Genomic DNA, 16,048 nt, shown 5'->3' with positions numbered 1-16,048 from the left:
TTTTGTGGCATTGGAGGTTTGAGATGAACACCTTGCCTGTCATGTGCTGTTAATCACTAGTTTCCTTGGAAAAATTAAGCACACAAATTTGAACTATTTATCTTTAAAAGTAATTATATAATGGTTGGCTTTGTTGTGTAATAAATCCAAGCCATTTATTTGTGTGTTGTCTTGTCTAATAATTTCAAGCCATGAAATGTATTTCTTATAATTAAAACGAATCAGCAGTTATTTAAATAACACTGGTAGACAAAATAATTATAGATTTTTGTGCACGTGATTCCTAGTAGGCAGAGTCATTGAGATGGACTTGATAAAGACAGCTTCTCCCCACATGATCCCCGTTCTCCCTAACACCAGCGTACACACTGGCATGGAATGCAAGGGACTTGAACTTGGCAGCTGACTGTAGTGGCAAAAGTTAAGCTGACCTCAGACCTCACCACTACCCTTTACTTTTCTGGTCAAGACCCAAAAGAGAGATTAGACTTTTTTTTCAAACACCATTGACCAACCTTCAGATTGTGAAACCCCACCTTTACTCTTGCACCACTGGGCCTTTCACACTACTTCAAGACAAGGTCATATTTGAGGTTGAAGGAGGTGGCAGGTCAAAAGATCAAGATTCACAGCAAATGCCTCTCCCCCGGACTGAATGACTATCAGGGTTCATTAACTGAGATTTAGGTTATTGTTATCCATCTGTTAGTCTGGCACTATGTATGAAATGTTAGCCTTGCAATGGATTCACTTGCAACTAAGGAAAAATGTAGGACTTATGAGAAGTCAATAGCCTAGGTCTACACATGCCTGTTTGGCTTAACTCTTTGAAATCCTGTGAGCATAAAAAAGATAACTGCATATCTTAATTTCAAAAACCATAGAACAACAGTTAGTTTATTAAGAGTAGATTTGTTTACAGGAATGATGATTTATCAGGGTAAAGTGAGATGGCCTATTGGATTTGTGAGTCGCTAAATGCTAGCGTCGCAGTTGAAGCCCCACCCCGTCCTCACTCTGGTGTCGGAAGCGTTTTCCGCATTCATTTCTTCCATAGACATTTCATAAAGTATTTATTTAAACGTTTTTAAGCCTTGGACAAAGCCACCTAGGCTGGAGAGGGATCGTGTCAATATTCATATTTTTTTGAATGCAAAGATTAATTAGAAAGCTGAAAAAAGGGCAGGGTACAAGACTGTGTACATCATTATTTTTAAAATTGCGGAAACTACACTCCCAGAATGCATAGCGAATGTTGTTGTTGTTTCCTGAAATAAAGCCCTTAAATCACGCTCAGTTTAGTTATCCAGGCCAGCATACGGCCTGAAATGTAGTGATTGTCATCTCTGTGGACGCTCTTATCGTCATCCTTAACATAGTGGATCATATTTGTAAAAGAAAGACGATCGCTTACGGGGTTCTGTAGCCCCATATAGAACCTCACCCGTCGCTGCGTCCTGTTGTGCTCCGAGATGAGGTCCTAGAAACATGGCCGCTGGAATCGGGTGACAGCCTCCACATCACAGTTGGGAAACACACAAAACGAAATTTTCTCTAAAAAGTAACGGCAGTTCCGAGCTCCCAGACTGTGAAAACCTCACCTCGGTACATAAAACATGAACTGCGGCATGAAACAACCCCTTAAAATCGCTAGTTTTGTCAGCCGGTAATGTTTACAAGCCTGGAAGTTGCAGCCGGAATGGCAGCATTAGCGCCCTCTCTGGTCGAACGTAGCCCCAACCGTCGCTGCATTCGAACAGACATTCGACCAGAGAGGGCGCTTGTAAACATTACCGGCTGACAAAACTAGCGATTTTAAGGGGTTGTTTCATGCCGCAGTTCATGTTTTATGTACCGAGGTGAGGTTTTCACAGTCTGGGAGCTCGGAACTGCCGTTACTTTTTGGACAAAATTTCGTTTTGTGTGTTTCCCAACTGTGATGTGGAGGCTGTCGCCCGATTCCAGCGGCCATGTTTCTAGGACCTCATCTCGGAGCACAACAGGACGCAGCGACGGGTGAGGTTCTATATGGGGCTAGGGGTTCTGCTGACGTGCAATAATCTGACGGGAAGACAGGGGGCAGTAGCTACTTCCGCGGTAACCGCAAGATACATGAAAGAAGAAGAAGCTAGACCAATCACAGACGTCGATTTCACCGGATGTACATGTTTAGCAGTATGGGAAATGCAGTTCTTCTCCGTGCGATCTTGATTAAAACGCGTTTTTACTAAAACTAGAGTGATTGCATACATACTCGGGGGTTCTACAGGAGCATATAGAACCATTTTACAACCACCAGCCTAGTGGTAAGTGTACATTGAATTGCTACGACTTTGTGGCTGATAATGAAAAACGCTATGGTGAAAATGAATGGGTTGTTTACTTCCGACACCGCACTGCGATGCTATAGGCCTACTGTATTTTTTGGCTTGTGCACCAGCCAGCTGTACCACATGGTGGCGTGTTTGCACTACCTTCCAAACTTTAGTTAGTTATCCTGTAGCTAAGGAAGACTTCATCCTGAAATCCAGCAACCATGAACCATCTGTGTGTGTGTGTGTGTGTGTGTGTGTGTGTGTGTGTGTGTGTGTGTGTGTGTGTGTGTGTGCGTACTAATACGTTAGTTTTAGAAACATTGGATTAAGTGTTTCAATTCAAGCCAACGTGATAAGGGCTTGTTTAGGCTATGCTACTTCCTATTCGCGCCAGCCAATAAACCCTTTTGCAAATCCCGCCCCATTCTGCCCTGTTACTATGATGGGACATTAACCCTGGGCAGATTGTTTTTATAGTGGAAGTGGATGGGATTTTTTTCCCCTTCATAGCCTCATTACAGCTATATAAAGTACCAAAGGAAAAACACCTAGGTGATATTAATAAAAAGGGAAGACAAAGGTACAGTAGTTACATTGCAAAACAGGGGATTTACCCGAAAATATATGTTTTAATTTGTTTAATCCCAGTGGGACAGAATCCTCTTTGCAGATTCTTTTATAGTGGTAGTGGATGCGATTTTTTTTCCCTTCATAGCCTCATTACAGCTATATAAAGTACCACAAAAAACACATCTACGTGATATTAATAAAAAGGGAAGAAAAAGGTACAGTAATTACATAGCAAAACAGTAGTTTTCCCCCGAAAAATAAATGTTTTAATTAGTTTAATCCTCTGGATCAGAGATAGAAAGAGAAGCGCATTGCATCTTGGGTACTAGGAAGAGGACAGAGAGAATGTTTCTCCTCACATAATAGGCTGGCTTTTCGTAATTCTGCCCATTTAAATTATATGTACCCAATCGTGACTCTTAGACCATTGATAAGGTACATGTGAACTAGTTTGTTGAAGCTTATTCATTATGATGAGCGAGATCGCTTGACGCTTGCCGTCGCTATCACCGTACCGGCCGATCTCCGTGTCGCGCAGTGCGGACAGTTTTTGAAAGCCTGAAGCAACATTCTCCACTGCACAAACTCCACCCCCGATAGCAAAAAGTGAATGATTTTTTCTGGTTGGCCAGTCAGGGAGTCTCAGGGACCAATCAGAAGGCTGACAAACGGTCTATTACTTCCATTCCAATAATTGTGGGCTCGCCAGTACCTGGCGAGCACACTTTAGATATTGTCATTATTTATTTATTTATTTATTTATTTATCTAGTAAGTAGACGGGATTTTCGGTTCCTTTCTACTCCTACATACTTAGTGAGAAAATGAAAATAAAAACATCAATGTGTTCAGTTTACAGTGGCGAAGTGTGCTATTATTTTCTATAGCAATCGGCCAAATGGTGGCGCTGTAGGAAGCCTTCGAAAGTGCGATCTTTGAACAGGTATAGCTCATGCTGTGTTATACATACAGCCATGAAACCTGTATACACTTATGCGTCTCCTCATGCCGAACAACTTTTACCCTCTAACTTTTGACCTCTGACCTTTAGGTCTCCCACAATTCGGAATTATATGAAAAACAGTAAAAATCTATCTCCTCCTGGGATTTTCGCGTCAAGTGCACAAAACATTTTTCACATGAACTTTGAACCTATATCTACACAGGCTATGTGGTGAGAAGTTTGTACGTTAAATAATGATTTTTTAATAATTCAATATATATTGCGGTTTTATGCAAATTATTCTTCGGCCTCTAACTCATACATGCAAAGTTACACGTTCATGGCATTTGGCAAAGATGTGGAGGGTTAGTCAAAGTATCACTGAAACCAATTTTATTCCAATCGGCCAAAGGGGGGCGCTATACGAAGCGTCTGAAAATTCAAACTTCAAACGGGCATAAGTCATGACTCGTTTCGTTTGAAGACATGCAACTTGTTACACGCGTGCTTTGACTCAAGCGGAAGACATCTGTGTCGTTGTTAAGTAAGCTCCACCCTTTGATTTTCCGCCATTTTGAGCAGTTTGTAAAACGCGTAAACCCGCTTTTATTCTGGAATTTTCGCGTCACGTGCACAAAACTTTTTTTACGTGAACTTTGGACCGATATCTAAAGATCTGTCAGATCGGATTTCTTTAACATTGAAACATGCTTTTTTAAATAATTCAAACAATATTGCATTTTTATGCAAATTATTCTTCTGCCTCTAAAACATACATGCAAAGTCACATTTTCATGACAAAATAGTGTAGAGGGTTAGTTCAAATATCACTGAAACCAATCTTACCCCAAATGGCCAAAGGGGGGCGCTATATAATTTTGAGCAGTTTATAAAACGCTTAAACCCGTTTTTATTCTAGGATTTTTTTTGCAATTTGCATGAAACATTCTACACGCAATCTAAGGACCTTTATCTAACATGCCTATGAAGTGCACACAAAAAAATTATAAAATAATAATAATAAATATAGCTGCAAGCAGCGATAAAGTGTCCAAAGCCAAAAACACCTCAAATCATGAACAATCTTGCAAGCACATTCCCAATAGGTCAAGGAACAGATAACAACCTTCTCACATTGGCCTGTTATAGCGCCACCAGCGGGTCAACTTTTGCATAACACATTTTTGGAACAAAATGGACCAATCTTTGACGTCAGTAACGTCAAAGAGAGCACTGCCTGCGATCTTGACATTTTGTGCTTTTATAGCCATTGTTTTCTGGCTTGAAGCGAGCCCACAATTGTTTCGAAGGAACAATATTTTTCTAGTGGGAATTGTTATCCATTTCCCCGGTGCTGTCTGTTTGTCAGACTGTTTGGTATTATTTTATTTCCAAGGTCAATCAGATCCTGTTTTCTCGAATGAAATATCACCGAACACTAGTCCACTAATGAGCAATTTTCCTGTAAAACCTACGTGATGATGAGTAAATACCACAGGCATGATACATGGTCTACCATCACCAACCACCACCATCACCAACCACAAGCCACAAATATACTGGCCAAACCCTACAGTGAAAGAAAATGACCATGGGATGGCAATTAGCAGCTTGGGCATATTGCCTTGAGAACAACCCACCTATATAGTTTATAGGCCTACATTTATTTGTGAGTTAATTTTCACCATTGACTTGATGACTGACATCATTGACCACATGAGATAATGAGACTGACACAATATGTCCATATATGGGCATTCCAAGATATGGGCTTAGTATTGACATCAGGGATCTCCATATAGGCCTATGGGCATAAAAGGGACAAGGACCGACAGATCTCCATATAAGGCCTGAGCTGAAGTTTGAGAAATCTGTGATGTGTCTGATGTTCAACAAAAACCCAACAGGGAAAACAAATTGTGTGCGCCAAATTAAAATAAACAAAACCAATACAAAGCTCACTACCTAAACAGAAACAGATTATCTAAACCAAAACAAAACTCACTACACATACTATCAAACAAAAGTACAAGGGATGGCACTCACACGTACAGTATGTGTTTAACACCCTCTAAGGCCCGCATTAAGAAATACTTGAAATAAAAAATTGAAAAAAATCAGATGGTGTTGTAGGAGTCCTATTAAGAGGAAAATGTAATGTTTTTTTCAAAAAAATGTTTTTGTAAGATTTTATAGCCATAAATCAAAAATCATAAATCATGCTCTAATTTACATATGGGGGATATTTTTCACAATGATAACATATGTACATGTTCTAGACATTCTAATGATCACCAAAAAAAATAGTACAGGCATTTTACTTATGTTTTTGTGAGGTATAGCTTCCATGAAAAAGTGAGATGTTGTTCGTCAAAACTCTGGAATTTCAGCGGGTGTGGCGGGTGTGAATGTCAGCCCCTGTGGGGGGTATTTATATGCAAATATTGTGGCCAATGGCATTGTAATACTAAACAATAGAATCCAATGGTGGTGTTTAGGTGGTAGGGGGAGCTAAAATAAAATGATTTAAACCTTTTTTTGGATAAAATACAAACGTTGTAATATTACAACCGTGGGCCTTAGAGGGTTAACATGTAATAACTATGAGAGACAATGTAAAGGGTACCTCAATCTTACCTATCATTCCGTAAAAAAAAAGGCTTAGAAAATCACTAAGGGGCCTGAACACAAAACATCTCTTGAACATGTCAGAAGGGGAAAAAAAGGTTGACTGATTGACAGTGCACATGTGTATTTATTGCAGGTGATGGGAGATGATTGGTGGACTGATGATTGGAGGAGGACCAATGGGATGGTGAGGCGGAGTTAAGGGATAATGGAATGATTGATGAATGATGAACTGGACCTCGGTTTGAGGAAGGAGGGAGAAAACAGTAAAATTTGTACTTTTTTAATTAAAGTGTTATTATGGATGAGAGACAGACAGACCAGACAATACTGACCATGATATTAACATGATTCTGATATGATACTAATTCTATTATTGTCCGTATCATGGTTCAAGGTTGTACTTTATTGTTACATCTTGTGTACATGAGAATAAAACTTATTTTAGTTTGGCTTCCTTCAGACAATGCAGCAGCGTAGATAATAACAACAAATAACAAGTAAGACGCCCTAAGGACGAGAAGCGACCGTCAGGTCGTGCTGTAAAGCAGCTGACTGAGCAGCGTTCGGTTAAACAGCGTGTTAAAGCCTGTGAAAGCCACAGCCAATCAGCAACGTGCCACAGACCCATGTAAGTGAGTGTTACACCAAATGTGTTACAACCTTTTGTGACCTGCCTTCATGGATGGAATGTGAGGGAGGAACTGAAGTCGATAGGTAACGAAATGTTGTGTATTAGCGTGACTCACGGACGGACACACTGACGGACATGAGCAGGACGTTTTCATACTAACTGCGATCTGACTGTTGCAATAACAAAGAATTGATAAAATCAAGAGAGTGCAAAAAAAGAGCAAACGAAGAATAAAAGAGCATACATGTGCATACAATCTTGGTATATTGTAATAACAGCATTTATTATTTCTGTATCATGTCAGTATATACTAAGTAACTAACCCGCACTTTTCTTTTTATATTTATTAATCATTCTATTCATTCCTTTATTTATTTATTTTTAAATATGGCAGCTTTGGCCCTCCATATGTTGTGCCCTTTTGGACATTCAGCCCCTGCCCCTCTAATCTTCTCAGGCTCTCAGCACGTTCCTGGTAAAAAAAAAGAAAAAAGAAACATTAAGAGCATCACAATAAATTAAAAACATTTACATTGTGGAAAGACTATAAACAATGGAAACCAAGCACAACATAACACAAAACAACTCAGCGCAACACAAAACACAATGCATAAAACATAATTATTCTATTGGTTACTCAAAATTATCAACAGGAGCCATAAAAGAAAAAGAAAAACTGAGCTCTGCAGAGCACACATCTCTGCTAGCCATTGTGTTCAAAGCAAAGCAAGCATGTAAATTAAATGTCTTAGATGAAGCACCATATTGACCTGCCACTACTACTAGTCGCTGGCATCTGCGTCAAACATTGGTTAGTATGTTCATAAATTAGGCTTTCCGGTGAGGACAGGTTGGCAGGAAGACAATGGGGAGCAGGAAAACGCTGGGCTCAGAGGATTCTCCCCTTTCAGACTCCTCCTAGACAGACCTGGTTGCTTCTAACGTCATCACCACAAACAACAGCATGGGTGGGAGTGTGTATGTGTGTGTGTGTGTGTGGGGTCAAACGTGTCTGTTGCCTCCTGTACTGCAGGGAATATTTGTTATTCCGTTGTCCCTAAAGAATGACAGCTCCCCATTGTTTGCCTCTTTCACTTCTCCGCTGTGATGCCTCCTTTCCGTGCTTACTTAGGACAGGATATGGTGGGAGGTTTTCTCCAGCTTTTTCTCCTCAAATATACGTGCACAACATTGTCCATCCACCGCCAATGGAATGTGATCAGGAATTCAGTGTTTCTGCTGCAGCTATATTTGTCTTGCCCTCAAAGGGAATGATCTGTTCTGGTCACCTTTATGTCACGTGCACGACATAATACAAAACATCATCGGTTGGGGGCGGTGGGTAGTCTGACATTCTGTCATATTTGTGGTTTTGAGTATGTGACACACAGTACATCCACTAAAACTCCATATACTTCTTTGATCATCCGACGGTGTCCCTCAGAGGTCTATAATATACCAAATCTCTTCACCGGAAGTAGACAAGACCTGCTATTTTTGCAAGGGTTCATGTGGTTAATTGATGGCAGCCCAGCATTTGGAGTTCATAAGATAAATAAAGCACTGTAGGCTTTATTATTATATTATAGTGCATTGTACATGAAAGTACATGTTTTTCTCTCCAATTTTGAGAGTGAATGTCAATCTACGTTTGTTGTTTTATTTCAAGACACATCTAGTGGCGAGTTCAAGTTTGTGTGTGTGTGTGTGTGTGTGTGTGTGTGTGTGTGTGTGTGTGTGTTTGTGTGTGTGTGTGTGTGTGTGTGTGGGGGGGGGGGGGGGGGCAGGGGTAAATGAGAACTTTTTTTTGACAGCGCAGGGACAGGGGGAGGGAGGCAGGGGTGGGATGGGATTGGATGGGCAGTCCAGGGTGGACCTGCTGCATAGGAAGTGTGCCTCCAGCACAACTTATAAACACGGTCCACCTAAGGGTCAGTGTTTACATCCATCCTAAGATTCCTCACATGTCATCACTGTCTCTATCTATATTAGTCACTTTGTAGGACGGACGAAAGTCCCTGGGAACGCCAGAGCAGAGGGGAAAACAGGCACCTTTTAGGTTCTTTTGCCATTTGAGATTTCCAGTGACCATCTTCAAGCTTCAACTCCGTCTGAGTTAAACATCAAGGAGAGAAAATCGCACTTGAAGGAATCTCTCCAGGATTCGACAATCAAGAGCTTATTCTTAATCATTTTTTTTACTAGTTTGCTTCCCTTCATCCGCCACCATTTCGCCCCCAACAGCCATGTACAGCCACAACTATTCCCGGGCCAAGTTTGGCCTGGAGGCTCAACCGGCGTACAAGCCCAGAGGGAAGAGCTGCGGTTACTACATGAGGATCGTCTTCTTCTTCTCCTCTCTCATCCAGTCTCTGATCATTGTCAGCCTGGTGCTGTTCCTGGTGTACGGACAGCCAGAGAAGGCTGTCGAAGAGAAGAGACTGCAGGTCAGTCACTTGGACCATACATGGTTTTGACTCTTTATGACAAAGTATTTATATTATTCCTGACTAAACTCCCAGAATAAAACAACAACATATTGCATTCCAGTTTATCTGGTATTAAAACACATCTTGACATCCTTATGGATGACTCACTAACACCTCATCTTTAATCTTTGTGGCTGGAAGATGTTTGTTGATTTGTTTGTACACCCCATCTTAAAGTGTGATGTAAATGTATGACATAAACACAGTGATGAGCATACACATTTCTTGTCATCACGTAGGAACTGGAGAAGACCTATAACAGGATGAGTGAGAACAACATTGAGCTGAGGAAGGAGAAAGCGGACCTGGGAGCGCAGCTGGGAGCTCGCACAGGGGAGAAGGCAGCCCTGCAGAAAGAGCTGGACACGCTTAAGGACGCAGCCAACATCACTACCCATGAGCTCCTAGCTTTGCAGAAGAAAATGGTGAGTAGATATTGCTATCAGTATGAATATTGGATCGATATTAGTATTTATTTAATGGCCTCAGAGATTAATTAAAATATTTTAACATTTGGTTTGTTTTGTTGAGTGAAGGATGCCAGAAGCAGGAATGTGGGTTTTCAGTGAGTCCAACATTGTTAACAGTACCATGGGTTTATAGGCCTATAGAATATCAAATATCTAAATTTGAATCAAGCAACTGAGGTTTATAGGCCTATAGAATATCAAATATCTAAATATTGAATCAAGCAACTTACAAACTGTCTGGGGTGCACACAAAAGGGAGAGTAGACATTAAAATGACCTCAGAACTGTTTTAAAGTTAAGCATTCGTTATGGATTTATGTTATTTTGTTTCTTAAGCTCATGACTCTAAATGAACTGGAATTCACCCTAACTCATAATAAATTAAAATGATGTTAATGATGTTCTTGTCCATTCCAGACCCAGTGTGAAGCTGATAAGAAGCAGACACGAACCCCACCAACATTACAGTGTGCTACCACATCTATTCGAATGCCTGCTACACCCAACGGTATGTACTCTAATGATCAATACTTACACAATGTTTGGTGAATGTATAGTATTAAACCATTTAACCACAAACTCATTCTACATTATTTAAAAAATAGCCGAACAATAAACCCTTCTGTACTGATAATGAATATACAGTAATCCAAATATACAATTACATTTCACCCTAGCAGTAATGGAGAGCATCTGTGTCATTGTAGATTTTAGCATTGACTTCTCATAAATAGGAGATAAAAAAGCTCACAGCGCTGTTTGAGCATTTTTTTTTTATCTTGAAAGTGTTAGAAAAATGTTGAATAATGTTGAATTACGAAGAAGTTTGAGGACAAACCGATTTAGAAGGCATTTGTAGAATGGGCCTCAGGTCTTACAGTAGGCCTATGATGATAGCTGTCTATTTGACTGACTCTTCCCCTGGACCCTACAGGTGAGGTGGTGACTTTGCGCACTCTGAACAACCAGCAGAGAGCTATGATCAACCTCATAGAGGCAAACTTCACCCAGACAGTTATGTACCTGAGCCAGGAGAGAGACAACGCCCTCAGGGACCGTGACACTCACCATCAGAGTGTCATCGGTCTGCGCCGGGACAACGTCAACCTGAAGGAGCAGCTGGAGACTTACACCAGGTAGTCCAGTTCACCTGTCTGTTTGTCTCTGGTCCCTTCTCCACCGGGGTTAAACCGCTTCAGTTCTTTTTTCCCCGCCTAATATAGAACCAGTTCAGAGTGTTTTCACTGAAATTGCATTGGTTCAAAACCCTAAAAATTGTTTCGGAACTGGTCTGGAACCCAAAAAATGTCCGCCGGCTCCGTGAAAGCACCAAGGTTATAAGAATCTAGAACGGAGCCAGTTCTAGAACCAAAGTTCTTTTGGTGGAAAAGGGGCCTGTGTACGTTGATCTCTGTAAATAAATGTTGTGTTATGTCAAAGAAAGACAGACCATTTGGTCTCAGGCTCAGCCCTATATACAGTATTTCATTGTAGGAATTTATAAATACAATTTCTGAAAATCAAATAAAAAGGGAAAATGTTTGATATTTTTGTGGGGGGAAAAAAAAGGAAATGTTTTTCGAAAATGTGTCCAAAATAGTGATATACATGTTGTTATTCTTTTTAATCTAAGGAAGTGTAAAGAGGACTTTGCCAAGTCTCTGGAGGGGATCCAGACGGTCACCACAGGTTTCCTGGACAGGATCAACAGCCTGTTCAATAGTCAGCCCACCTTTCACCTCACCTGTGAGAAGCAGCAGGAACAGAATGAGAAGATCAGGACCGGCTGCACCAACCTCTCCAGGGACGTGGAAGACAAGTTCCAGAAATACTTGGACAACGTGGGCATTAAGGTACCGTATCTGTACTGTGTAAAAAATAAAAAATAAACGTCATTGTAACCATAACCACTGTGTTTGGTAGAGCATGTTAACCCCAGCATCCATAATCTGGGAGCAAATTAGCCAAAAAGATGAATAATATATATGTGCTTCAAAAGCTCAAAGCTAACTCTGGTCCAGTTAAGTCTAAAACAATATAACTAACACCACTGCAAACTCAAAACGCTGCATTGTGAGCTTGTAGACCTGCCATTTTGGGGAATTTTAGGGATGTCAAGGTGAAAGTGGTTAAACATGTTGGAGAATAGACCACAAGGAAAGTTTATACTGCGGGTTAATGTCTATCTAGGAAGCCTTCCTGTACAGTTGATGGAATATTCCAGAGAGCAAATTGGCTGGGAAACCAGCTTCTCCAGGGAGGAAGTCCATCCTCAGCATTGTTCATGATCTAGTCTGGCTAAAGAGACAGGTGACCTCTGAGGGGACGGCAGGGTCACCGCTGGGGCCAACCATGTGCCACTGCTGATACAGCAACGGACAAGACAACCAGTAGCATTAGGGCCAAATTAAACTCCTGTCCTCACCTTTATAATATTTCAAGCAATAATGTTACTTCATAAGACATACAGTAAGTTTCCATGTACTACTATCTACACATGTCAACATTTGCTGGTCCTAGAATGTTTTCACCATAGCTGTTCATATTTATTTGAAATGTTTAAAGCAAAATCTAACTCCACAAATACCACAATTTGGCTTTATTTGACTGAGACAAAATTACATTATATACTGTAAAACACACACAATGTCTTAGACAATAGATTAAAATAAAGCTGTGGTGTTTGGAGTTCTACTTCAGGCAAATGTTGTGAAAAGAGAACATTAACCAACAAAAACCCCATACTATTTTGACTGGGAGCACCCAGGGGTCTATACTTGGCCATGGGCCACCTCCCTTTTCCCCTCTTTACCAAATCTATTTGCAGAAGTTAGCCAATCTACAAGCTCACAACGTGTCACAATACAATTTGTTGTGAAATTATAGCAAACGGTTGACCCATTATGACATGCCCACATTAACAAACCCTGTAATACCCTATTGGAGCACTGCTTTTATATGCTTATATACAGCGTATTCAACAGTATTTCTCAAAGTGGAGTCGCGGGACCCCCAGGGGTCCATGAGGGGGTTCCAGTGGGTCCCCAGAATGGATTTAACATATAGTAGCACCAAAATCAGTTTAACCACTTTAACATTGGCTATATAAAAGTAGCCGATATATAAGCGTGTAGATCTGCTTATGTTTTTGTCTTGAAAATGTTTTGCATTTATTTCCAATTAATTTTAACCCTGGCATAAGACATTTTCAGATGGGGATACATTCATTTGGGGGAGCTTTGACCTGAAGATGTTTGAGAACCACTGGTACTTGCCTGTATATAGAACATTTATCCACCTGCCGCTCTGCTTCCAGGTGTCACAGATCCAGTCAGAGTCCAGTCGCCTGGAGGTGCAGAACAACCATCTGAACCAAGACCTGCAGCGGTGTACACGCAACCGCACCATGACAGCAGCCGAGTCCAGCAGGCTGCAACAGACCAACCAGCAGAAACACGACAAACAGGTACAGTACCTGTGTGTGTGTGTGTGTGTGTGTGTGTGTGTGTGTGTGTGTGTGTTGTGAGCATGTAGATCTGCTATTTTCACAATAGAACCGTGTTTATACAAAATGTAATGCCTCAACTCTTCGTGCTTGTCAGGGTGGGGGGGTCCCCAGTTAAAATATAATTATTTTGGGGGTCACGGCCTGAAAAGGTTGAGAACCACTGTACTAGACGTATTACTATAGAGTACTTGTGAGGGTTAATGTCCTTTGAGAATTTGAGAAATAGACATTGTGAGGACAATCTTCTTGGTCTTTACTAAAGAAATGGTTATTGTACACACTGAAAATAGCAGATCTAGTACAGTAATACAAAAATGTGTTTGTGTTACTTTACCCTAGGCTAGAGTGTGGTTTTAAAGATAACAAATCTATTATCTAAATTCCATCTGCTCGTAATCAAAGAGGTCACAATGAAATGACTGATCGTTCTATCTTCACTAAATGATTAATGAATGTCTGGTTTAGGTGGAAACCTTGCTGATCGAGCAGAACCGACTGAGGGAGGAGAAGAGGCTGCAGGGAGAGCGTCTCTCTCTGAGGGAGAACGAACTGGAGACGGTCAAAAAGAACGTCCAGAAGCTGACCACTCAACTGGCCACTCAACTGGCCAACTGCAAGGTTAGACATGTTTATGTTTCCCAAAATCTTGTAAAAAAAAAAATCTAAGACTTTCATGAATAAAACTAAATATAGATATTGTTTTTTTAGTAATTTGATTAATAAATAAAACAAAAAATGAAATCACAACGCGACGCGAAGCGACGCGTTGTGCGCTTGTAGATCTGCTATTTTCACTAGTTTGGGTCCCATGTAAGTCTAATCTCTCCTTTGGGCCTCGACCTGAAAAGTTTGGGAACCATGGATGTATAGTATGGAACGTGCAAATGAACTGATAAAGCATAGCGATATAACACAGAATTAAGAGGAAAATTTATTTTAAATGTCTTAAAAATAAAGATACTGTATACCTTACATAAAATCTAAAGGGTAACAGTTTACTTACAGTAAAGGTTCGTTGTATTATGCATTATAATTGCATTTATAATGCATCATAATGCATTTATAACGCTTCATAACACTCATAAATGTTTACAATTATGCATAGCAACTCATAACGACGTCTATGAAGTATTAAAAGTGCTGTTTTTATGCATTAGAAGCTCAGAGGAACAGCACATTTTGGGCCCCATCTTGCGATGTTCCTTATCCCATATGCTTCGCCTTATTCCTTATGCCTAATCTTATTGTTATTTTTATACATTTTCAAATAGACGTCTTGTGTGCCATATAACTACCATACTTAATCAGTTATAAAGTGCATTAATGTATTAAGTCACTTTATAACTGACTAAGTATGGTTGTATAAATGTGATTATAATGCGATTATAATGCATTATACCAGTGATTTGTGCTGTCATGAAACTGTACTTTTTTAGTTTTTTCTATTGCAAACTGCTAATAAACTCTTCAAAACCAAGTAAATGTAATTAAGTAAATGACAAACCATTGCACGTAATGTATGAAACATTCATTCAACATTCATTCATCAATGTTATTTTTGTACATTGAATTGATACTAAGCATTAAGCAATCATTAGGAGGAATGTAAGAGGAGGCAGTTGTCTACAAATCATTTTTAATGCTAGACCATTGTACCTTGATATGAGTTTGGATGAAATTTCACAAGTAAATAAATGTGAAAGATTATTTTCAGACTAAAACAGAAGTCATGACAATCCTCAGCCTAAACCACACCCAGCATCCTGATTCTGGATAATAGGCTAACATTCTACAAACATCTACAAGCTCACAGCGCACTGCGTTGCAATGCGTTGTGAGCTTGTAGATCTGTTATTTTCTACAAAGAGATTTGGTGTAGAGGGGGAAAAGGGAGGGGAACAAGTATAGACCCCAGGGGGACCTTGATCAACGTACAGTATATAGGTCTACCATCTACCAGCCATGGACTGCGGTAGTGAAAGGTACACATATTCACACACACACTGTGGAGCTTCTCCATATTACGATAATAGTGAGTCCCATTGATCTGTGAAAAGGTGCACAGGAGTCAGCAGAACAGAGGTATCGGAGGGCAGCGGGAGGAAGGGATGGACAGGCAAGATAACAGGAGGAAACCACAACCAGAAGCATATTTTTGTCAGGATGTCATCAGGGCACAAAATGTCCAGTGCAAACCCCACCGATTCTAGGAATATGTGCGTTGTTGTGTTTGGAATGTATTATATATCCAAGCAGTGAAGGCGTGTGAGGAGTCTGAGGACAGATAATCATTTTCTCATTTCTCTCTCTCTCTCTCTTTTAGCCTGCCGTTCCTCCGCCTGCTGCCTTGCAGGCAGAGCCTCCCCGTCAGAGAAGATCGATTGTGGCTAAATTAGGCCCTTCTATTGGTGCACCTGGCATTAGCAAAACTCCAACGGTATACTGACATTCCAACTCAAAGTATACTATACTATGTTAGTTTCATTGATCCA

General features: G+C 40.4%; 1 protein-coding gene across 1 annotated transcript; it reads left to right on the top strand.

The window, feature by feature from the left end:
• Positions 1–9,335: 9,335 nt before the first annotated feature.
• Positions 9,336–15,952, top strand: plvapb (plasmalemma vesicle associated protein b; the record flags this gene model as incomplete). Its single annotated transcript, XM_080728002.1, has 9 exons — positions 9,336–9,536; positions 9,818–10,003; positions 10,466–10,556; positions 10,983–11,184; positions 11,682–11,901; positions 13,365–13,514; positions 14,022–14,174; positions 15,614–15,672; positions 15,880–15,952. 9 exons carry the CDS (start codon positions 9,336–9,338, stop codon positions 15,950–15,952), a joined length of 1,335 nt encoding a protein of 444 aa, XP_080584128.1.
• Between the last annotated feature and the right edge of the window lie 96 nt (positions 15,953–16,048).

The sequence above is a fragment of the Nannobrachium achirus genome (assembly GCF_963921795.1).
Source record: "Nannobrachium achirus genome assembly, chromosome: 1".
Classification (NCBI taxonomy): Eukaryota; Metazoa; Chordata; class Actinopteri; order Myctophiformes; family Myctophidae; genus Nannobrachium; species Nannobrachium achirus.
The sequence above is the reverse complement of the archived record's forward strand: the minus strand, read 5'-3'. Positions and strand labels throughout refer to the sequence as shown.